The sequence below is a fragment of the Styela clava genome, chromosome 1 (genome assembly GCF_964204865.1).
Source record: "Styela clava chromosome 1, kaStyClav1.hap1.2, whole genome shotgun sequence".
Classification (NCBI taxonomy): Eukaryota; Metazoa; Chordata; class Ascidiacea; order Stolidobranchia; family Styelidae; genus Styela; species Styela clava.
Genome location: NC_135250.1, coordinates 30,918,760 through 30,943,311, shown reverse-complemented (window position 1 = coordinate 30,943,311; position 24,552 = coordinate 30,918,760). Strand labels below are relative to the sequence as shown.

General features: G+C 36.1%; 2 protein-coding genes across 4 annotated transcripts in view; one reads left to right on the top strand and one right to left on the bottom strand.

Moving 5' to 3' along the window:
* Positions 1 to 14,695, bottom strand: part of LOC120334829 (protein Hook homolog 3-like) — a 28,511-nt gene extending 13,816 nt beyond the window's left edge. For 2 of the 3 annotated variants that reach the window (XM_078113349.1, XM_078113343.1), the window contains exons 1-14: positions 14,476 to 14,695; positions 13,661 to 13,746; positions 12,625 to 12,697; positions 11,900 to 11,950; positions 10,823 to 10,955; positions 10,325 to 10,389; positions 6,378 to 6,533; positions 5,277 to 5,339; positions 4,547 to 4,707; positions 3,843 to 4,071; positions 3,259 to 3,372; positions 2,223 to 2,333; positions 871 to 1,025; positions 81 to 221 (exon numbers count right to left, since the gene is read on the bottom strand). In XM_078113349.1, coding sequence (XP_077969475.1) covers positions 81 to 221; positions 871 to 1,025; positions 2,223 to 2,333; positions 3,259 to 3,372; positions 3,843 to 4,071; positions 4,547 to 4,707; positions 5,277 to 5,339; positions 6,378 to 6,533; positions 10,325 to 10,389; positions 10,823 to 10,955; positions 11,900 to 11,950; positions 12,625 to 12,697; positions 13,661 to 13,746; positions 14,476 to 14,517 — 1,580 coding nt within the window. In that variant the 5' untranslated portion in view covers positions 14,518 to 14,695. The remainder of the gene's footprint in view (positions 1 to 80; positions 222 to 870; positions 1,026 to 2,222; positions 2,334 to 3,258; positions 3,373 to 3,842; positions 4,072 to 4,546; positions 4,708 to 5,276; positions 5,340 to 6,377; positions 6,534 to 10,324; positions 10,390 to 10,822; positions 10,956 to 11,899; positions 11,951 to 12,624; positions 12,698 to 13,660; positions 13,747 to 14,475) is intronic. The other variant, XM_078113354.1, reaches the window with a different exon arrangement.
* Positions 14,696 to 17,004: 2,309 nt separating this feature from the next.
* LOC120334835 (dynein light chain Tctex-type 5-B-like) lies at positions 17,005 to 22,874 on the top strand. The gene is made up of 4 exons (XM_039402346.2): positions 17,005 to 17,275; positions 18,910 to 19,043; positions 20,079 to 20,254; positions 21,478 to 22,874. Exons 1-4 carry the CDS (start codon positions 17,127 to 17,129, stop codon positions 21,595 to 21,597), a joined length of 579 nt encoding a protein of 192 aa, XP_039258280.1. The 5' UTR covers positions 17,005 to 17,126; the 3' UTR covers positions 21,598 to 22,874.
* The last annotated feature ends 1,678 nt before the right edge of the window (positions 22,875 to 24,552 follow it).

The following is a 24,552-nucleotide window of genomic DNA, read 5'->3' as shown; positions in this document are numbered from 1 at the left end:
ATCCACGAACTCAAGCATAATGCAATGCTACTGTAAATATATTTTCATCATATCACAAGAATTCTCTAATTTGCCATTACCTTGTTTCTGTTTCAAGTTCATTAATTCGTGCATTAGCGACCTCTAGTTTTGACGTAAGTTCCGCTGTTCGTTCGTCTCCCAATTCAACTTGACGAGCTTGCAACATCTTGTTCTCGTGTTGGAGTCTGATCAACTTCTCTCTAGAAGTTAAAAATTTATTGTGTAAAAACTTATATTCCAGACTTTTGATATTAAAAACGTTTTCGTATGAGCAGCCACTATCATTTTTAGAAACGCCGCTATCTTTAACCTTCAGCATTGACTCCCCGATATATTACAAATTACACCCTGGGCTAGGTGACGGGATGAGATTTGAACATGCGATAACATGCATTGCTAGGATATATAATAAAGCCCTCAGACTGGAAGGTCATCCACCGATATTTTGCAAACATCATGCATACAAATATTTAGAAAACTTACTCAAAGCGAGATCACGTACATTTGCTAAGAGGACAAAATGATTTTTCTATGAGCAAAGTGACAGGCAATAACTAAATTACCAATCAAGGTAGACACCAACATATTTATGTTTAGCATTAACTAATAAGCCATCCTGTTATGATAGGATTTACATATTTATCCAGAGGAGAGGGAAGCCGATAAGACGGCTTAATCATATGACAAACCACGGCCTCTCGTCAGGTTACCAGTCCATGTCGGGTATGAGATTAATTAGCCAGTCATCTGTTTTTCCGTGCATGGACTTGATGGTGGAAGAAGGCATAACTGACGAATGCATGGGACTAGAACACATGAACCATTTCTCAATACACATTCCCAACTTACTTCATTTCTAAAGGATTCATGCTGAATCCATCAGAACCAGAATCACCACTTCCTAATAATGTTTCCTGGGTCACGCTCTTTGACCCTTGTTGATGAGAGGTCATTTGCAATTCATCATTGGTTTCTTGCAAGGAGTCCCGTTCAATAGATAATCTCTGTAATGGAAAATTTGATATAAAATAAGAATATTATCATCTAATTTATAAAGTTAGCTGGGGGACTCGGTTGGGGGACTGATAATACAGAGCTGACATGAACAAAATACAGCCCAAAGGCCAAATCCGGCCTGTTGGGTAATTCAATCTGGCACGTCTAATGCTGCCACAACCAAACTAAAACCAAATTTAGATGTTTTAGTTAAAAAATAGCTCAAGGAATTTGTTGAGATTGCGGTTAAATTTAGTTTTTGCACGATGCTTTTTGTTTTCCACTTTTGCTTTCGTAACACTGTAAATATTGTTAATAAAATGTAACTTTTAGTGTCACACATACATGGCCCGCCAGTCTAGATGGGCTGAATTTTTAACCCCTGGTCCCAAAAACCTTGCTCTTCCTTGATGTAATGTAAAGCCTGAAAGTTTCCAGTCCTTCCAGTATATGAAGCTACTTATGTATGTCGCTCATACAAAGCCTTATTCAAATTAAATGAGTGAAAAAGTCTGCAAAGCCTGTAGGCTGCAGTTCAGATAATGACAGTGAAGTAATAAGTAGTATTGAAGAATATTATTTTAAAACCATCAGTAACAGCCTGGAGTCAAAAGTCGAAACAGGGGCTGTGCCAGAGGAAGGGATTTCTTTGAAATGTGAAAAAAAAAAATTTTCTGTACCAAACATAGCAATTTTTCGTAGCTTTAGAAATTTCAGAAACCCCCGAGTTTGAAACTTCTTGGCCAAGATGTTGTCTCTTCTTCCCACCCCTGTCTCTGAGTCCCATGTCTGTGCTATTTCAGAGTAAAACTTCACCTATCTGACCCTAGTTCAGTTTTGGTGTTTTTTCAGTCTAACCGGCCCCCAAATCACATAAAAACTAGTCTAGAGCCTATTTCAGAGTGAAATTTTACCTCTTTTTCCGCTTTGAAACATTGTACAAGAAACCAATTATAATCCTTATAATGAGGGGTACGAATTCCATCCTTGAAAAATTTTTCCGTGAAATATGCAAAATTCATCCATAACCCTCATTACAGGGATTTTTTTTGATTTCTTGTACAATGTCATATTTTATACTTTTTTGCTCCAGAATTTAAATAAATGCAATTTCCTGGATATCCCTTACCTCGACTTAACAACTCTGAGCAGCAGCAGGACTGAAATACTGCTTGACCAGAGCCTATTTAGGAGTGAAACTTTACCTCTTTCTCTGCTTCAAGATTCTTGATTTTCTCCGATCTTGTTTTCACTTCGAATTCTGCTTTATCTGCTCTCCTTGTCTCTTCTGATAATTTATTGTGAAGATCTAATACCTGGAGAAAGACGAGAGGGCAAAGGTCAAATATATGAACAAGAAGGTGCACCAGGGGGCGACTCAAAGATTGGCATACAAATCTTCAAATTACTGGAGTTCAATCTTTCCAGAAATTACATTTTCACATTTTTAAACATGTTCTTTCTCGGCCGGTTAATAATTTTTCTCTAATCAAGATAGGGCTATTGGAGTTGTTTATTATGGCGTTACAGTCCGCTCCATATATGGTCAGGTGTAAATATGAGCAAATTATAAAATACCCTTCAAAACTATAAAGTTATTTTTAATAAAAGGAAACCTTCACATGTCCAAGATGGGTTCAATGATCCAAAATAAAGAATTTGGTGCAGTATGGATCAAATACTCAAAAGGTCCGGATTCGGACCGCAGTATGCCAGTTGAGTAGCTGAGTACAGATGTTCGCATTATAGAAACTGGGGATGGCCTTGACGTAGGCAGTCACGCATGGCAGAATAAAAACTGTGTTCCCATGAATAAAAACTTTGCACAGATATCAGATCTCATAGGATTCATGAGAAACAATAATCTTTAACCACTGAAAATTTCAAAGCAATTGCTCCAGTAGTTGAAGGGAAAAGCGTTTTTCATAACGAGGAGAAAAACACAAAAACATAATAACAAAATGATCCACTTAGAGTCCAACAAGAATTCGTCAACATTTTGATTCAAAAGGTCTTTTTTGAGCATCAGAGAATTCACTCAGAGCTTTGTCAAAGGAAAGATATTTTTAGCGGTATTTTATGTCTGTAACATTTAGTTGTAATTTCAGCAGAAACACAAGTGGGGCGGATGAAACATTTAGGTTGGCTGGATCCGGCCAGCAGGACATAATTAGCCCGCCCACGCCCTAACATTTTTATTTACTATGCAAAAACCTTGATAAAAGTCTATTTACTATTTACCTGTCTCTTATACGTATCCAATTGCACTCGGGCTGCGTTTGCTTTTCTCAATTCTTCCTCAAGTTGAACGGTTTGTTCCATAAACGAAGTGTTCTTATCTTCTAAGAGTTTAACCTGAAAAAATAAAGGAAAATCCTTATTTATCAAAATGTTTCCATGCATGTTTTTTACATCCTACACTCAAAAAAAAGTCTCACGACAAGTAATAACTGATTGTGAAATGTTTCACACAAATAGCTTTATCAAGACCCACGGTTCCTAACTGGGTCTTTATAGCTCCCTGGGGAAGCCACTGAGCAGGTTGAGGGGGCCACAAGGATAGGCTTAAAATTAATTTTAATGGAATTTTGTTTGTATACTTTCTCTTATATAAAAAAAATTTCAAGTTTTCTTTAGTCCCATACTATAAATACTACTGAAATGATCAGCATGAAAGGTTGGAAACCACTGATCTAAACAAAAAGCTACTAATTTTTTGGGGATTTTTTATGCGTCTGGTTCTTTGCCAGAGAAGCTTCCATTATACTAACTGATAGCTTGTCTAAGAGATTATATTAAGAGCAAACATGTAATATTCTAGATACCTGTCCTCTCAAATCACCCAGTTCTTTCAATTTCGTTTTGTACGTTTCCACGGTAGCTTCCAACTTTGTGGCTTTAATCGATGCGGAACGGAGATAATCAATCTCGTCTTTTAACATTCGTGATTCGTCCGCTAGAGTTGAAAGGTCATCGACACGGGTCTGTGATTCTGTCAGTTCACGCTCCAGTACCTCACAACGGAGTTTAAAGTCGTCTCTCGCTGATTCCAACCTGGAAAGCACAAATACAGAATAGGACTAGGGTAGAAATTGCCGAGACTGCAATATTAAACCCAGTCAGAAATGATTTTTCCAGTGTCCGGAAATTTTGCTGCAGGAAATTTCTCGGCATAGGGTTAGGTTAGGGGGTATGCTTCATCACAAATACTTGTTTTTCAGCAAAATGTTCTTGCGGCGATTTCCTGCCGAGAGATTTCCTACAGCGAAATTTCCTAGATCCAATTTCTCCAAACATGGAATCTATATTGGTTATGCTCTACATTCAAATCTACAAAACTCAGTTTTAATTTATTACCTAAAAATTTGTAATCGGAAAATGATTTAAGAATCTTGTTCTAATTGTATTGTCATGTATTATAATGTATAAATAAGTAGAGTAAAAAGCTAATTTAAAATTTTTTTTTGATATTACATTTTCGAGTTGTCGCCAACATCTAATCCTAGAGTCCAGGAATGTAATCACCAACCTGTACGTCTCTTCTTGTAGTATCTCAATCTGTTGCAACATTTGTGTATGTCTGACACTAGCTGGCGATGTAGGGTCATCAAAATGTTCTGCAGAAAGTCTTTCTTGTAGTTGTTCGTTCTCTAATTGTATGTTGGATTTCTCTTCATGTAACAGAGCCACCTGGATTAGAAATCTTGATAAGTTTCACGGCATACGGATACAGATTTGGCCATAGATGTGAAATAGGCGTCAGGATTTTTAATTTTCGTGTTCAGGAATTTTTAATGGTGGTAATATAGGTCTATTTCTCTAAACCTAGAGTACCACGGTCGTAAATTTCCTCAAAAAAAATAATTTTCCATGGCTGCATTTAAACATTCTTTGAATATGAAACAAACTCAAGTTCAAAGATAAAATAATAAGTAATTTGCTATTCTGAACAATTATTCTTAAATTTTAAATATCTGATATATACTATAAAATGGATGGATTCAAAAAAAATTTGTGCAAATTTTTGAAAATTCATAGAAACAGCAGTGCCAGAAGCTATGTGTATGTTAACATTTGATCCCTGTATGATAAATGCCCGAAATGAAACTTATCTAAATTATTCCTAAAGACAAGAATTTATGATATCGGATGTAACCAATTTCGAACCGATTGCCATTAATATAACAAATTTCAAGTGAAAACGGTGGAGTGAGTGGAAAGTGTGAAAAAAATAGATGAAAAAGAGAGAAACGACAAACCTGATCGAAAAGCATTGCATGGTCTGATTGCAGAGTTGTGTGTTCGATAGAAATCGTAGTCAGCTGATGGAGAGAGATAGATATAGGAAAGATTCAAGATAAGTGAGAATAAGAGATAACTTGAAAAGTTATAAAATATGTGACAGCTTGTGTGTCACTCTCTGAGGCAAACGAAAATATATCTGCTGGAAACATAGAAACAAAAGAATGAAGAACAAAGTACGCTCCAGAAGTGTGGTACCAATACGAAGGTAACTAATTTTGTTCGCCTATTTTACATCAAGTTGGGTAACGGGACTGAAACCTATGGGAAGGGGTACATTCACTTGACTAACACAGACAGTCCCCGAACTCATCCTCTTTTTAATAGAACTAAAAAGAGGAAAATCTGTATATAATTATGGCCTAACCCTAACCTGGAAAAATACAAAAAAAAAATGATAAATCAAAGAAGATTTTGTGCATTATTAAGGTGCTCCCGAAGTATGCGAACCAAGATGGCGGACATCGGAACGTAACATGGGTAACAGGTTAGGGTTAGGCGATAATTTTTTTCCAATTTTCCTTATTTTAGTCCTATTATCAGTTCGAAGACTAGCCAAGAGCCTCCCGTAGTATTTATACCTAAAATTATGGCCTAACCCTAACCTAGTACACATATTACATTCCGATGTCCGCCATCTTGGTTTGCATACTTCGGGAGCCCCGTTATTAATAATGGTGTGGTATATATTTTAACGGAACTGGAACAAAGCAAGATCACACACACATCTTAATGGTGAGTGGTCGCATGTATTGAATAAAAAAGAGAATTTTAAACATGTAAGCTATTTTGAAAGCACCAACTCTCAAAATATTTTTGCACAGGTAAAGCACAGGCAAACCCAAAGTTACAGGCGAGACACTACCACTTCATAATAGCGAGCGGTCGCATGTACCAAATAAAAATGATAAAAATTATATTTTCAAACATGTACACCATTTAGCAATATTTTTGCAAAGATAAGGGATAAATAGAATTTTTACTGTGGTCGGAGGTTAGTGAAACATTCATTGGGTTAGTCTCTGCAATTTGTCCCTCAAACAGGAAGGGGCGTTTACCTGGTTATCAAGCTCATGACACCTTTGCGCCATTTCTTCTTTTTCCGCAATCAGTTCTGTCATTCGTTGCCGTAGTGATTGTAATTCCTGACTCATGTCTGAATTTGCTGTGTCATTGTTTTCAGATCCGCAGGGAACATAGTGTTGCATGAGTTCCTGAAATAGAATAATATGATGGAATTCAGGATACAAATTTAGGCGCTCCAGAAGTGTGAGTACCAATATGGAGGTAACTAATTTTGTTCGCCTATTTTACATCAAGTTGTACTTCGGGAGTACCCAAATTTATTTCAGAAAAGAGGAAAGACAATATAGCTGGCTCAATCACAGCCTTCACAGGATAAGATTTTCTTTTATAGGGTGTTTTAAAGGGCCATAAAGTCCCTCTACCATTTCACATTTGTTATGAAGTCAGTTTTCAATATATCTCAACCAAGTTTGTTGTTATATTTAAATCAGTAATTGTTCAAGTATTTCTACTTCATTCAATACATCCGTGAGGCCCAAAATTTAGGTACAAATACTACGAGAGGCACTTGGCTAGTCTTCGAACTCATAGTAGGACTAAAATAAGGGAAATTGGAATAAAATTATAAACCGCGGCATGCTATGTTTCGATGTCTGCCATCTTGGTTCACACACTTCAGGAGCACCCCCAAAACAATATATGGTACAGATAAATTCCTTTTAAAATTTAAAGACTTCATGTATAGGACTTCATATGCCGGGTGAGAGGAAAAAGGTAAAATGACTTAATCATAGGAATAAATTTCCAAGTTTATTTCAAAGGGAACCTCAATCGAATGGCTTCATAATAAGATAGGTTGTTCGGTTCATCCTGGGTGGGAAAAAGTCGACAACAAGGCTTGTTCAAATGAATAACCATGGCACGTAGTCAGCTGACAGGTTCAGGCAAAGTTAGAATAAGATTTTTATTTTAATTCATAATTTATCGCATTTCATAGTTAGTTGAGTTGTTTAACCGAATTAAAAATATTGTCGCACAGTGTTGAAGAGGCAGAAACTGTTATCGCATCCTCCAAATTTAGTATACCCAATACAGCAGTGGTTTCTAAACCGCGGTCCGCGGGCCAATTACAGCCCACCTAACATGTTAACATGGCCCGCCGAAGTTGGGTGAAATAGTTTAACACTATGTTTTTACTTTTTTGCGTTCTAGATACCGCCAATTGTTATATCATTATCACAGTTTGTATATTCGTAACAATTCAATTATGTTCTTAATTATACGTTCCAGTACCGCGGCCTTTTCCGACGTTCCACTCGACTGGCCATCCTAGCGTATGACAATGATTACTAGTCGCAAGACTCCATAATCGCTTACCCAATTGTTTTTCAACCAGCATCCCAATTCGCTTCAATGAATTCATAAAACTGACAAAGGAATTGTGAGGATATGATTTTGTTTTATTTTTTGTGTTCTGAATAATTTGGACTTTAATTACCTGAAATTTCAATTCAAAATAATGTCACAATTCTCAAACAATTATCTATTATTAAAACATAATTATTTGATTAGTGAGACATTTATGAAACTATAATTACTCATTTGGGAATGGAAAAGTCTAACGGGAATGTTTTGTTTTTAACTGGGATACTCTGGGGTTGTGTGAGTTTATGTTGAAAAGGTTTGCCAATATTATGACACCGGCTACACTTTGTCATTTTGTTTTGCCAGTATTAGATTTGCTTTTTTGCTTTCAGAGTTTACTACTATTGTCCTTACAGCTATACAATTACAAAAAATGCAAAGGGGTTGCTTGAGCCTCTCGAATGTTTAATTGAGGTTCTGCGCCACCGATAGTTGAAAACCGCTGGGTGTAAGAGTGTAACAATATACCATATTAAAAATAAAAAAAAAAGGTAATGAATTCATTTGAATATTAGCTATTCTGGACACCTTCAGCCTACTAGGCAGACACTTCACCACCTGATCGCAACATAGGAAAACTGAAAACATACAATTAATTACTAATTATGTCTATCAATTTACAATGATTTCTAGAAATTTTCCTGTTGTACATGTCTAATGTGGAAAATATTTTATATTCCAAAACATCATTGAAAATATATTTTGAAATAATAATTATTATGTTTTTGTCACCTTGGTATTTTAAAGGGAGCTGTTGCAAAATTAATTGAAAGCCTTCTTATTAGATGAAGTAATTATTATATAAGACAGAAACTATGAATGTTTTCTCGTTCCTGGACCATTATGAAAGAAGCTAGGTTTCAAAATAGCCAGGTTTCAAAATATTTCATGATCAGAGCTCCCTTTCAAAGACTCTGAACCAGATACGTGAAACATTTTTTGTCGGCGGGCCATAAAACCAATTTCTGAAATCCAGCACGGCCACACAAGAATTTGGCGAGAAAGGCTATAAAAGAGAATGTGGCTATCATTTAGCCTTACAGTAATAACCGCACCAGGCTAATGAGCAAATAGTTTACCTCAGCGACAAGAGCCCCTGTTCTTATACCATTATTTGAAATAGGAATTGAGCTATTCTTAATAAATTAATAGTTATGAAAACATACTTAATCATCAGCCTAGTTACATATACGAAACTATTATTCATTCATTTCCTGCTAATTAAATGTTAAGTACAAGAAATCTCAACGTCATTATCAAATTATAAGCCGGCTTAATGATAGATGATTAGCAAAGATTAATTTCTATAGTCATAGGTTCGTACATACACAGTGTCTATAAAGTCTTTATACAATTTCAATTTTGCTATGAAGTCAGTTCCCAATATATCTTAACCAGGTTTGTTGTTTTTTAATCAGTAATTGTTCAAGTATTTTTACTTCATTTAATACATCTGTGAGGGCCAAAACAATATATGGTATCGATAAATTCCCTTTGCAATTGCTGGACACCCTATATTAACTAGAGCAGTGTTTATTAAACTTTTTTGCCGGAATACCTACGCTTTTTATCTCGCGACGCAGAACACCAAGATATTAGGAGGTTAAATTAATGGGTGGTTCCAAAACATTTAACCCATGGTAAAATTAAAAAAGTATGCTGCAAACTTCACAATTAAAAACGGTCAAATGTTAACGATATTGAACAACTAACAAAAATGCCACGCATTCCAGACTAAGACGAGGTCTGTCCGCTTGTTTAGATAGCAAGGCTCGTTTGTTGCCAGCTGGAAGACAAATTTACTACCCAATGTCGCCGAAGGCCGAGATCGCCATGACGACCAATTTAGACACAATTTCTATCCCAGTTCAGCAACATAACAGTTCCGCCGAACACTGTTTGAGAAACAATGAATAATAGAATTCCAAAATAAGTGGAATATTCGAATAAGGGATAACTAAAATCGTATAATTCACATATTAATCAAAAATTGCTGAAATCCAATCAATTTCGGTTCTAAATTAGCCTACTATCTAAATGATATTTTCAAATGTTTACAACATCCTGCATTTGCTTATGGTAAGCCAAAAATTTGCAGAAATAATTGATATTCCATAGAAATTGCATTTAGCAATGTTTCAATTGTTTTCCTACTGTTTACAAGATAATTCACTTTTTTGTCATTTAATTTTCCAGTATCAAATTCTAAAATCTCAATACAAAATATCTATTTGGCATAGGAATGTATTTGCCACAAAAATTAACATTGAAATGCCAAACTCTCAGTCCAAAATATACTAAATATTACAAAATAAATACAAGGAAGCAGTGCCCAGAAGTGTGTGTACCGTACCAATATGGAGGTAACTAATTTTGTTCGCCTACTTTACATCAAGTTGTGTGAAGAGACTGAAACCTATAGGCAGGGGGTATATTCACTTGGCTAACACAGACAGCCCCGAACTCAAATAAAACTAAAATACAAAATATCGAAATAAAATTATGCCTTAACCCTAACCTGGTACACACACTACAGGAGTACCGAAATGACTACCTGAATTGCTGTCATAACCACGTGTTGTACATCTTCATCTAGTTGCATAATTTCCTCAATGTAGTCTGAAAATGAAAAAACACTATTAGTTTTGTGAATAAAACATCAACAATTTTGATTTAAATGTAATTCAATCTATGATGTAGATACAATTATAAATACAGAGTCGTAGAAATTTCGCACAATTTCATAGAAATAACAATTAAAAATTTCCTTGTCTTTGTTTATTAATAGTTCTTATTCTGCTTGTAGTTCTCAGTTATCATACAATAAAATGTATTCAAACTTACAATTGGTATTACTATAAAATCGGACAAAATTATTTGGACACTCTGTATATTACAGTTGAAAAATCATAAAAATCGCTATCATTTTTTTTTTCATGAATCAAGTCATCGTCAATGATACCTCTTGGCCCAGAAACCTGCTTTGTGACCTTGAGTGCCAAGCCCTGAGCTTGAAAAACTACATAAGTTTATATGAAAGATATACACTCACGTTGCTTTTTGCTACAATTCACCACGACTCCTAATATGAGTTGCAGAAGTCTTCCTAACTGTTGTTTATCAGTTTGTTCACTTATTGCCATCAAATCAGGAAGTTGAAATCCAACAAGCTCATTTCCAGTGACCTGTTTGAGGCAAATTTTAAAGATATGTGTGAATATGTGTGAAATTTGGCACACTTTAACTCAGAGGTAAATGAGATGTCTCGCTGATCATAGTTAGAGGCAACTGCTAAAACTGCTACGTACATATGCTACCGGATGAAACGAATTTTTGCCACAAAAAATTGGATCTGGTTTTAAAATGAATGTTGTTGGGAATGCGGGTTTTTTACAGTTGAACATATAGTAGCCTAGTAGTAACCACTCACTACATAGGCCAGGGTGGGCGACTTCTCTAGTCAGCGGGCCAGATGTGGGTAAATGGAGTCCTCGGCGGGCCGGATTATTACATGAATAGTATTCAATATCTTTTAAAATCACATATTTATTCGCTATTTAGAATCTAAATATAAATACAACTGATAACAGTAGTGGGGAATGTTTACAATGCTCTCTGCTTTGACCTTATATTGTTTGTTTAACAAGTGAGCCAACGCAATTGTTTGTTCACTAAGGCAATTGTTTATTTCACCAGCTTGCATTGACAGTGCGGTGAGAGTAGAGCGATCGGCAAATTTCAGGAATGATGCGTCGGACCACATTACAGAGTGTTGGATGGATACAGTCAGTGGGCCGTTCAAAATTTCGTATGTAGCCCACCCCTGATCTAGGCTATTTATATAAGCTTAGCAGGGCAAAAATACAAGTTTTATAGTTTTTATCGGTATTGTGATTTAGTGTCAGTAGTTGATTTTTCCAACAAAATGAAAACACACGCTGCACATACAGTGAGAAATAAAACTCGCAAATAATGACATTTTGGGGTGAGGGAAGACGGAAAAATCAATATTGGCTATAGAGTAGCAAAATCTTTGATGGAGCCTAACAGAAGCTATTGCAAATGATAAAATAATGAGCATAACAAATGCTGATGTCAGAATTTTTGTATAGAAGAAACGATGACTCACTTCTCTGAAATAGTCGATCATATGATTGAGAACTTTCTTGAGGTTGTTTGTCTGAAAAAAAATGAAACAGATCTTTAGTTTAGAATTGCATAAAATGTGTTCCCCTTTCGAACAGTTGCAAAGTCGGCCAATATGGAGGTAACTAATTTTGTTCGCCTACTTTACATCAAGTTGTGTAAAGGCACTGAAACCTATGTGGTATATTCACTTGGCTAGCAAAGACAGTCCCAGTCAGAACTCATAATAGAACTAATATAAAAAAAATCGGTATAAAATTATGGCTTAACTCTGAACCTGGTACACACACTACGGGAGTACCGCACAGTTTTTTTTGTTTAAAATCAAACCAGGATCTCCGCTGATAAATGAAGCAACCCGTACTTTAGTAAACCATTACCATCCACGATATTGTGAAAAATTTAGAAATTCCTCAACGATCGATCCACTGAACGTTTTTCGACGATACCATGGAAACAATACACCAAACCGGATTTTCCTTGAAGCGCACATTACTAGGCTAACACCATAACCCGCGTAAAAAATTTCAACCAGGTCAGTCAAACAGTTAGGCGCTGCAGCTAAACACAAGTACAGAGAAAACAACTGAAAAAGCGGAGATCCAAAAATCGAAATTTTGTGAATTAGGAAATGAAATTATGGCAAGAGTATTGAAAGCATAATGTGCAACCTCTCAAGTCACTCATGAAATAGAAATAAAATTCCACCTTGAGTCTAAAGTTATCCCCGACATCTTCTTTTATCCTTGACAACCAAGCTGTATCGAAAAATTCACCGTCTCTGAAATAAAAATACCAATAATGTATCATGTGGATTCACATACCCAATCACACTAAAGGGTTCAACACTAATGACGGACTTGAAGGATTTTGAGACACTTCTAAACGTTATTAATAAAAGTAAAACATAACGACAATGTGATGTTTGTTTTTTGATTATTTAACATGCATGACTCCCATAATTTTACAGTGATTGTTTAAATATGCATGTAACTGCTTTTCTTGTTATAGTTGAACTATGCATGTCTGAAGAAGTCTGACCTTAGTCAGACGAAACATTACAGAAATATATTTGTGTTAGTGTGCAGCAAGACTCTTGAATCACTTAGGATAACGACAATGGTTATCATTTTTATTAATTCTTTTCTTGCTTTGATATATGCGTACGCCGTGTTACACGATTCGTGGAGTCGGCTTATATGCAAATTTTTCTAAAAATAAACCGCTTCAAGGCCGCTTCTAAAAGGTAAGCCGCTTTACCATTGCAATTTTGTTATGAAGTCAGTTCTCAATATATATCCTAACCAGGTTTGTTAATTTTTAATTGTTGTAATTGTAAGTATTTTTACTTCATTTAATACATCTGTGAGGGCCAAATCAATATATGGTATCTATAATGCCTTTTGCAATTTTAAAAAATTTTCTTCGTGGACAGCCTGTATATTCTGTATAACCCCATATATGTTTTGAGAAGGAAATTAGTTGTAGAAATAACAAGTTTTTGTTAGAAGCACTGCTCATCTTTCTTTTTTATTCATCTTTTTATATATCAATATTAGACTCCCTCATAGGTGACACTGCTCGATAACCGAGATTAGTTTATCGTGTCTCACAACACGATGAAATACATAATTCTATAATTTACCTCACTCTTTGCATACTTTTGTCTTTTCGTTATGTGAAAAAATAAGCTACTGAATGACTGTATAAATAAACAATGGTAAAATTCAAATATTCATCTTACATTTGGCCCAATATTTGAGCGATTGCAACTCCGTCTGTAACCTCATGAGGATATTGATGTGGAGCAGGAACATCGAAATTTGAAAGCTGAAAAAAAAGGAAAACTATTAATACTTATAAGATATACTATAATAGCTACAAAATCAAGACTCTGGTTTCTGGTGCCTTTTGTAGTCGCAGGAGGGATACAGCAGAGAAATTTCTCTTCCAACAGGGGAGATCGATTTATCAGTCCAAGATGATATGGGATAGAATAGAGCAGGGTTTACCAGTCGGCAGAAAAAATATTTATATTGGATTGGCAACTTACGCATTTCGGCTTCGAATGCCATGACAACCCCCCAGTAATAAATCAGACCAAGGGGGGGGGGGGGCAAAGTATGGCCAGCGGGCCAGGTCTGGCCCACGACGAGATTTTGACCGGCCCGCCGACTGTACATCAGTACATTATGATATTACCTCATTACATATTTAGTACATTATGATAAATTCATTATGTGTTTTTTGTTCATTTTTTTTTTGTCAAGTTTAAACTTTACTTCAACACGATTTATACGACTTTCTTTTTTGCATTAGTGAATAAATATGTGATTAAGATATTGAATACTATCCATGTTATAATTTGGCCCACTGAGGACTTCATTTTCCCACATCTGGCCCGCTGACTAGAGAAGTTGCCCGCCCCTGGATTAGACAGACAATGTAAAAACAAAGATTGCAGCCCTTATGAAAATACATACATACAGACAGACAGACTAATACCTATCAACATACTTACCGATCTTAAGATCTATAACAAATAACTGAATTACTCACCCAGGTCATTAAAGAATCACATAATATCTCGTGTTCATCCATATTTGGCGTTTTTGAATCCTACTAATTCCAACAAGCAAATTTCCCAGTTTTGCCAAACCGTTCAAAACTGCAAGTAAAAGTCCAGTACAGCCTTGAAGGCCAAAGTTTTCTTTTATTTTTCTTCTATCAATTTATGGGATTTTGATAGTATAATTACTCAATATATATTCTAGAAAAATCTGAAAGATATAACCATATTTATCAACTATTATTTTTGAATCATGCTACAGCAGTCCAGTATGACAGTGCTAAATTCTAAACAACCAAAGCAAAAATAAAACAACATACACAGAAAGGGTGGAATAGTTATTACGCGATTATCGTATCCATTCTAGGCAAAGGCATATTTTTAATTTGGCCTCAATTTTGTTGTGCCAGTTTGACTGGTGGCTAATGAAAAACGATTTGATTGATTGAATTTGTGAAGCAGACTAAAACTCAGAATAAATTTAAAATGTATGAAACGCGTTCCACCCACCTACGGTACTGACCTAAGGTTGTAAGGAGGGGTCTTGTGTAGTTTCTTACCTCACATACTTCTAGTGGGCGTAGCATGAAAATTTTTTCACGTATCAATCCTAACCCCCACCTGACTACACCATCCAAAAATTACGTCATTACGACGTCACAGTGACGTAATAGAGCCCTTTAGACCATATGAACTGCTATCTAAGACGCGCAAACGAGCACCCAAAATCGAACAGTTACCGGTTTTTCTCTCTTTTCTCGTCGCAACGATTCCAATAGGAGAGAGGTCGATAACGTCAGTCAGTTCTTTCTCGTCGGCGACAATGCTATGATAACCTCCAGAACTCTGAAACCGCCAGTGCTTAAGTCTGATATTGCGACCTACAGACAGACAGACAGACAGACTAACTACTGGTAGGCCTACTGAACCAGGTCTTTAGGTCCAATTACTGAATTAAATTGATAATACATGTAATAAAAACATGGTTCTATCTTCCGTCCAATTCCAGGATACCGGTAGGCCTACCGGTACGGTACCGTAAAAGTGCGTGATTCATATCAGATCGTCTTTTGTATTCATTCAGTCATTCCACCATTGGATAAACATAGAATAATTGAGAAATCAAAGCCTACGGTATTTTCTGTATTTCCAGGCAGCCAGACAATCTAATTTCTAACGGTACGGTAGCCTACAACTTTTTCAAAATTGACCAACATGCTCTCATAGTCTAAAAACCTACTAAATGAATTTGTGAAGCTATTCTGACAATTTTCACACCTTGATAACGCAAACTAAGTTAAACTTGACCCGAAAAACTCAAATCCATAACAGCTGATCCGCAGATTAACACCTTTCACCCTTTGCGTCGACGATGTGACGTCATTAATTCACATTCTTTGTATCATTTACTATTTTTACGGTTGAATATTTGAAATATTGTTGCCAGGTATTTTAAAAGATTTTCAACTTATGAGAAAGTTATTCATTATTTTGTTAAACAGAAATTTTACTGACATCATGATATTAAAATAAAGCAGTCGAGGTCGTTGTATCCGGATATAGACTTTGTAAAACATAGACATTGAAAAGAGAACATAAGAAAAAGCGCAACAGCAACGAGAGTTGAGCATAAATTTATTTTGTCCACATAATCAGCATATAAGACGATAAAATGATTGATAAAAACAAAATAAATAAAACTGATTACAGAATCGGGATAGCAAACAAAACCCCGAGTAAGATTTGAAACGTACATATTTTAGATTAAAAGGTGATGTCAAATAGGCCGCGAGCCGAGGCCCTAAAAAACGCCTAGAAAGTGAGTTCCGGAGCGCACATCAGGTAACTACCTGAAAATGATTTTAAAATGTTCCTTAAAAATTTAGTAACAAATATTGCCTTGTTCCCAGTTCCAAAAGTTGCACGTTTTACGGAAAAGACGCTTTTACTACAAGAAATATGTTCTACGATCTATCCTATATTACGTGTCCATTTATTATTCACCCCATTTATTTTTTGTTTTTACTTTATTTTTTTGTTTTTTATTTGAGGGAGGGGAAAGTTGCGGTGATTTATTGACTGTTTTATAGGCATATGCTTTTCTGAAACACAAAGTAAGTCCAAACACTTTAAATTAGATCAAATTATTCCAACATCCAATTATTATAAAGACATTGCTTTAGCAATAAAAAAAATAATGCTATAAAACAAAAAAATGAAAATGAAAGTTCGAAAAGTACGAAAAAGTGAACGTCTGAAAATACCAACCTAATTTCAAAAACAAGAATCACGGGCTAGCTCACCATATATAAATTGTTTGAGGTTTTCAATAAGGTAATCAGGTAAAACACTGAAAATATATTTAAAATTGAGCAAACGCTGAATATATCTGAAATTAGCAATTTTGAAATAAAAACGTGAAATATTATTGTTTACCATGTTTTAATATTAAAATCGTTACCAAATAAAAATAAAAAAAATTAAAACCTGCTCAAGGGCGAACTCTAGTGACACAATCACAACGTCTCCATAGCGATATTCGATACATCGTTTCCTCCGATTTTTTGTTGGCTCGGTTTTCAATTTTTGGCTAATTTTATCATTAATTTCACCGTAAAATTATTTAAATAAAGATTTTAGGATGTCAGAAAGACGCGCACACGATATAGCTCAAGCAAAAGCTGCTAGACTTCTTCAAAAACGTACTGGAAGTGTTTCATCAAGTGAAAATATTGGTCCAGCTCCTCCACATACGACACCAAGACGACATGCAAGAGGGGGATATGCAGCGTAAGTTGGTTCACTGGTGTTGATTTTCTTGTATATGATTAGTGACGTTTAATAAATGGTAATATTAGCTCACTCTGATATTGTTTATAGAGTAATACCACCATAAAAATCGAAATAATTTCAGCCTAAAAATTCTATTAGTATATACATGATTAACCGCCGTTGGGTGGTTCACGTAACCGCTGGTCGGTCACAGCCTACTCCACCATCAAGTCCATGCTTCGGAAAAACAAATACCTAACTAATCCCATACCCGACATGAAATGGTAACCGGACGAGAGGCCGTGGTTCGCCATATGATTAAGCCGTCAAAAACCTTTCCTCTCCCCCGGGATAAATATGTAAATCTTATCCTTATCCTAAAAATTCTATTAGTATATACATATATAACCTTCAATTATAGATTCGGATATTCATTTCATCGTGCTTGAAATATCGTAACAACACAATTAAACAATATAATAATGAATGATCAATTTAAATGAACAGATATACAATATTTCGGTAATTGACGTGATTAACATCGAAAACATAGAATAAAAAAATAACTAGATTTTATCATCATGACTTGTTGAATGAATCTAAAGTAGATAACATAAATTAAATATAGTGAGAGTTAACTAATGTCATAAGGCAATGGTGCCCATGCACAGATGTAATAGGCTACTTTTCTCTAATGCGATATCATCAATCAATTATATTCAGACTTGCTCTTCAGGCAGGCTCTCCCACCATCTTTTTAAAACAGGCTGTCACCCTGATGGTGAATGCGATACTTGCTTTGTACAGGAAACTGTAGTCAATTTTTTACTATTTTGTTCAAAGTATATTCATGAGAGAAATACTTTGATAAATCATGCACATAGTTTAAATATTCCATTTCGAATTAAATACCTATTATCTGATTCAAAAGTTATCCCCTTTGTAATTAGGTTAGTTCATTCAACCCACAGGTTAGCTGACATAGCTGGTATACATATGTACTTTTTTATATTTCCGCGTGGCTTAATTTTACATTAATTCCCTATCATACTGCAATTTATTAAAGTAGCGTGTTGCATAATTGTGTTCGCCTTATGTGGAACTGTTTTTGTCTAGAAAATTATTTTCAGTCTGGAGCACATAATCCTGGTAATTGAAAGCGCCATAACTTATAATAATAATAATGTAATAGGCTACTTGTAAGTGGTGTGTTAGATATCATTTGAAGTTTTGGCAATTTTTCTGAATTTCTAGCTTGCATACTTATCTTGTATAATGTTATTGTTATTTCATGGTACCGTGGAAGAGTTTAAATTTCCTTACCTGTCTATAACCTTGGTGGATGTTTTCTAGTTTTAAAATCTGATCTTAAATTTTATTTGTCAAGATCTGCCTGATAAGAGATAATTAATAGTGTTTGGTAATAATTCCTGAACCCCTGACCATCTGAAAGTCAATGACTGAGTTAAGTCTCAGTAACGACAATATTTTTTCATTTAGACCACTTGATTGACTTCAGGTCTTTGAAAAATAGTGAAGTTCAGCTTCCTCAAATATGATGCATAGTTTTGATACTTAAGTTTCAACCTAACAATTACTTGTCTTGTTTCAGCTCTCTAGAAACAATGTTAATCTAACAATAACTTTCCCAGGTCCGTCAGCACCGTCGTATCACGTATGGATCCCCACCATCTTGACGATGACATTCTGCTCTCGAAACCAATGCAATATGAGAACACCTACAGAATGGCACCGAAGAAAAAGTTTCCAACAAGTAGAATTGAAGGTTTGTTACATCAATAATATTACGAAATGTTTTAAATTTTCTCACGGAGCGAACCTCAAGACAAGTAGTCACTTATGCAGGCCTAAAAGTTGTTCTATCAGTGTCGGGGAGTCACCATTCATCAAGGAGTTGAAATGACTCAAAATCGTCATCAACTAGCTGCCATTGAGACCTAATTCAAATTGAGTCGACCTCAGAGCCAAGTTTGACTCGGATGCCTTGATTCTCTATTCAGGGACATTCTCTCAAAACAACAAGAAAATGAAAAATAGTTCCATTCGCACTTCTCATTTCATTTATTACAAGGATAAGCATTTATGAATATATGGCTTCTACGCTTACTTGCAATGTTTCAGTGCATGCTATTCAATTATTTATCTCTCAACTTTGAATTGAGGGACCTTGTTTCGAACAAACCTGTAAAAGAAAACATCTATGACAAGATTTTTACAAGGCACAGTGTTGAAGTTGGGGGGCACCCTGATTGAGTTTGACTTGTGTCACCATACATCACAGAATTGAAGTGACATGAATCATCAGGGAAATCAGGGATGGGAAAATTATCCGCACCTGAATATATTGTGCAAAACGAGTTACATATCTCAAACTCAACAATTAAGTATAAAGATTAACAAAAGCAAAAACAGATCTTCTATAACGTATTCAAACCTCTGAACGATCAAAGGAATCGGCACAAGAAGCTCTGATCCTGATTTAAACAAGCTTTTGGACGCCTACAGTAGGCCAATTAGTCATTGTGCCACTTGGTACAATAAATTTTGTCGTACATTATCTGCCACGCTAGTTTTTTTTTGCAAATAAACTATTCCTATTCCTAATGGCATATTGAGCCTCCGTCCCAGTGAGCAATTCTGTTATCTGGAACTGGCCCAGTCAGGAAAGTAATTGCCCACCCCTGATCTGAATGAAATGACTTAGATTCGTCATCAACTTGCCCCGGATAACCCATGACTCAGAGTTTAAGAACTTTTAAACAACACCAACATTTGCAAACACTTCACTGTTATTTTGCAGCGATTATCAGCGACGCCCTTACAAGCTACCTTCACCCAGACATTGAGTATGAGCCTGAACATTGTCGTGATCTGACGAAAACTATTTCTGAAGTTATCAAAGCCCGAGTGAAAGAAACTGTTCTACCGAGGTACAAAATTGTCTGCGTTGTCAATATTGGACAAGTCAATAGCCAGGTTGGTATTGAACTTTAAACAGAGTAATTTGTTATTTCACTCTAATGAAAATAATTTTTATGGTACTCCCGAAGTATGTGAACCAAAATGGCGGACAACGGAGCGTAGTATGTGTACCAGGTCAGGCAATAATTTCAGGTATAAATACTACGGGAGTCACTTAGCTGGTCCCCGAACTCGTAACAGAGCTAAAATAGCGAAAATTGGAATAAAATTCCCTAACTTGGTATAAATACTACTACGTTCCGGTGTTCGCCATCTTGGTACACATACATTTAGGAATACTCTTTTTTTGACAACTTGCATAGGATGAACATGAGAATCAAAAACTAAACTATCTTATCCAAACAATTTATTGAACATTTATTCAGAGAGGAAAGTCTATAAGAAGGCAAATCTGTGGTATAATTTGGCCTGGACCTTTCATATAGCTTCCGATCGGCCTGTCGGTATGCCGCATTGTGCTAAACGTTAGGAATACACTCGCCACCGCACTTCTGATTTCCCTGTATGGGTTCGCTGGTCGAATCTCATGCGGGAATAATTATGTGCGAGAGGATTGGTGAACTCAGTGCCGCCGTAGGTTGGTTTACGCAATCCCAGCCTACCGTCGAGTTACCAGTCCATGTCGAGTATGGGATTAGTCAGCCAGTTGATTGTTTCACATGCATGGACTTGATGACGTAGGAAGCCGTAACCGACCTGCCGCCCTACGATAGCAGAGCTATAGCTGATAGCTATGATAGAGTCCAACAATCGACACGCACATAGGATAGGATTTACATGTTTATCCCGGGGGAGAGAAAAGCCGATAAGACGGCTTATCCATATGGCCAACCACGGCCTCTCGTCCGGTTACCATTCCAAGTCGGGTATGGGATTAGTTAGCCAGTTATTTTTTTTCGGAAGCATGGACTTGATGGTGGAGGAAGCCGTAACCGACCAGCGGTTACGTGAACCACCCTACGGCGGCGAGGAGTCCAGCAATCCTCTCGCACATAATAATCCTTGCATGGGATTCGAACCTGCGATTCCACGAAGGGTAATCAGAGATGCGGTGGCGAGCGTATTCCCAACGCTTAGCATATTTATCGATCAGGATTCAAACCCACACAGGATAATCAGAGGTGCTATAGCCTGCGTATTCCTAATGCTTGGAATGGAGCGCCAATCAAAAAAGCTCTAAAATAACCTGACAGCTTATGAGGTTAATTTAATTACAGGGTCTTCGAATGGGAAGCCGTTGCTTATGGAACGCTGAGCACGATACATTTGCTTCAGCGTCATTTAAGAATGGATCAGTATTCGCAGTCGGAAACGTGTATGGGATTTATTATGAGTGAAAAGAGACTAAGGGGTTAAAGGTCAAGTCTGAACCCTCTTACTAGTGTAGTCAGTGTTATTTGTTATATTTTAGATTATGTTGAAAACCTATTGTGCTGTTGAGTGCTGTATCAGCCCTCAATGTACTCCACATTCAATGGGTTAGCACGTAAAATTCAGTCTAGCGTACCTATTTCTGACTCCCAGCTTTAGTTAGAAATTTGGAATATGCGTGTAACTTTGCTCCGAAATGGGTGTCCTTTACTTCTGAGTGAGTGCCCGCAATTTTACTGAGAGCTGAGTCTCGTTTACTTTTGAGTTAGTGCTTGTAACCCATTCAAAGTCAAATTTTATTCACCTCTGAGTGTGTGTGCGTAACTTCGCTCAGTGATGAGTCTCATTTACTTCTGAGTGAGTACCTGTAACCTTGCTCAGAGATGAGTCTTTTTTACTTCTGAGTGAGCGCCCATAACTTTGCTTAGAGATGAGTCTTTTTTACTTCTGAGTGAGTGCTTGTAACTCTGCTCATGAAAATTAAATTCTAAACTAACTCATTGTATCCGCTTTCTACATGCTTCTAGAAGGCCCTCATAAAACTACATCTGCTACCAAATGAGTGCTCCAGCCTATGCATACCTAATGAAATCTCGAATTATCCAATATTTTGCTACCTTTACTTTTATGTGTAATCATTTAAAAATCAAATTTTGTACTTTATTGTTCATATTTTAGAATCAAAAATTTGCACAAAGAGTAAGCAAGATGCATTTTAGGGGTTACTGCTGCCTTTTGTGAGGAATATTTTATATCAACCATAAGTTATGAATCCCACTTCATTTGCCCAAAGTTTTATATCTATCCTAACCCAGAATATACGTGAATCCCACTTCATATGTTCACTTTAAACATTTGCCTCAAGTTTTATATCTATCTCAACCCAGAACATCCCATTAATCCAACTTCATATACTCACTTTAACCGTCAGTTGGTCCTGCAAAGTGTTCCTTGCAAAAGGCAGAAACCCGTTTAGTACTGTAGTATGTACGTGTTTTTGTTTTATTTATGTATTTGTTACATCACAATTCTTGTTCTAATTTTCAATTGTGGAAGAGTTGCAATTATGACATCACACTGCTAACTGATGACACCTCTCTTCTGTATCGTCTTCTGTGCCTAATTAACAGCGATAATTTTCAGTGCCAAATTTTTGTAAATTATAGATAAAATTAATCATGTATTTAACCAAAAATTAATGTAATTTTTATGATTGTTTTTAGAATATTAAAGTCTTGAAAAAATTAAACTTGTTTTTGTGTCAGGGGGTAGATGGCGCACTAGAGCTTCTGTAATTGATAGAATATGATTTTCATATTTATCCCCGGGAAGAGGGAAGTCGAAAAGCTTGATCATATGGCAAACCACGGCCGCTTACCAGTGCATGTTGGGTATGGGGTTAGCCGGTTATTTGTTTCAGATGCATGAACTTGATGGTGGGAAACGCCGTAACTAATCATAATTACTCCCACAGGATTCGAACACGTGGACCCGCGCAGGGTAATTAGAAATGCAATGGCAGACGTTTTCCTAATGCTTATTAGCAGGTTGCGTCAATCGCCGTGCAAAAAATCTGGGCCGGGGAAATTTAAAATTGAATTCTCTTGGAAAATATTTCGACCTAATCCAGCCCCCAGACAATGAAATTTGACAACAAAAAATTTGAGTATGCAAGCAAAGAAGCCTAAAGGAGAGCCACAGGGGAAGCACGTTGTAGGGGGAAGTTTGTTGCTTTTTTGTTTTATTGTGTTTTGCCTGTTTTCGGGGGACGGGCACGTACTTGTACGTATTTCATTTTTTTATTAAGTTATGCCCGTCCTCCAGGTCCTCTGTATTTTGTTTGTCCCTTTGTTGTTGTTTTGTGTTTTGTTTGTATCAGAGTGACCGAATAAAATTGATTGATTGATTGATTTCACGATATAATTAATAACAAGAGAGCTATGCTCAAATATATGGACACGTAGCGCCACCCAATGGCAATAATTTTGATGACGTCATAGTAAAAAAAAAGTAATAGCCTTCTGGAGGAAAATTTTATCTTCAACCACTGAAAATTTCAAAGCATATGGTCCAGTATTCGAAGAGAAAAGCGATTTTTTAAAAATGGAGACGGAGACAAATAACAACAAGAGAGCTATGCTCAAATATATGGACACGTAGAGTCACATAATTTTGATGACGTCATAGCGAAAAAAAAAGTAATAGCCTTCTGGAGAAAATTTTTATCTTTAACCACTAACAATTTCAAAGCAATTGGTCCAGTATTCGAAGAGAAAAGCGACTTTTTAAAAACGTGTCAAGCGGTACTGAGTTAGCAGTCAGCCAGCATCTTACCTGTACACTGTAGGCCATATACGGTAATTGATCACAGAACAGTTGTTCCCTTGCAAATTTTATGTTGTTTACACTTTAGGACAGATAATTGATCACAGAACAATTCTTCCCTTTCAAATTTTATGTTGTTTCCAGTAGACTCTCATCAAAACAAGAGAGCTATGCTCAAATATATGGACACGTAGAGTCACATAATTTTGATGACGTCATAGCGAAAAAAGAAGTAATAGCCTTCTGGAGAAAATTTTTATCTTTAACCACTAAAAATTTCAAAGCAATTGGTCCAGTATTCGAAGAGAAAAGCGACTTTTTAAAAACGTGTCAAGCGGTACTGAGTTAGCAGTCAGGCAGCATCTTACCTGTACACTGTAGGCCATATACGGTAATTGATCACAGAACAGTTGTTCCCTTGCAAATTTTATGTTATTTACACTTTAGGACAGATAATTGATCACAGAACAATTCTTCCCTTTCAAATTTTATGTTGTTTCCAGTAGACTCTTATCAAAATAAACAAATATAGTAGGCTACAAGTGCTACAACGCTTGCATTACTGCACTGGTAGGACCGTGAAAGAATAAGTTACG

Bases quoted from the DNA above. Each gene is read 5' to 3' on its own strand.
- LOC120334835 (XM_039402346.2), top strand. From the start codon at position 17,127: ATGTCAGAAAGACGCGCACACGATATAGCTCAAGCAAAAGCTGCTAGA. The intron at 17,276-18,909 runs GTAAGTTGGTTC...TAACTTTCCCAG, and splicing joins GCAAGAGGGGGATATGCAGC to GTCCGTCAGCACCGTCGTAT. The intron at 20,255-21,477 runs GTTGGTATTGAA...ATTTAATTACAG, and splicing joins TTGGACAAGTCAATAGCCAG to GGTCTTCGAATGGGAAGCCG.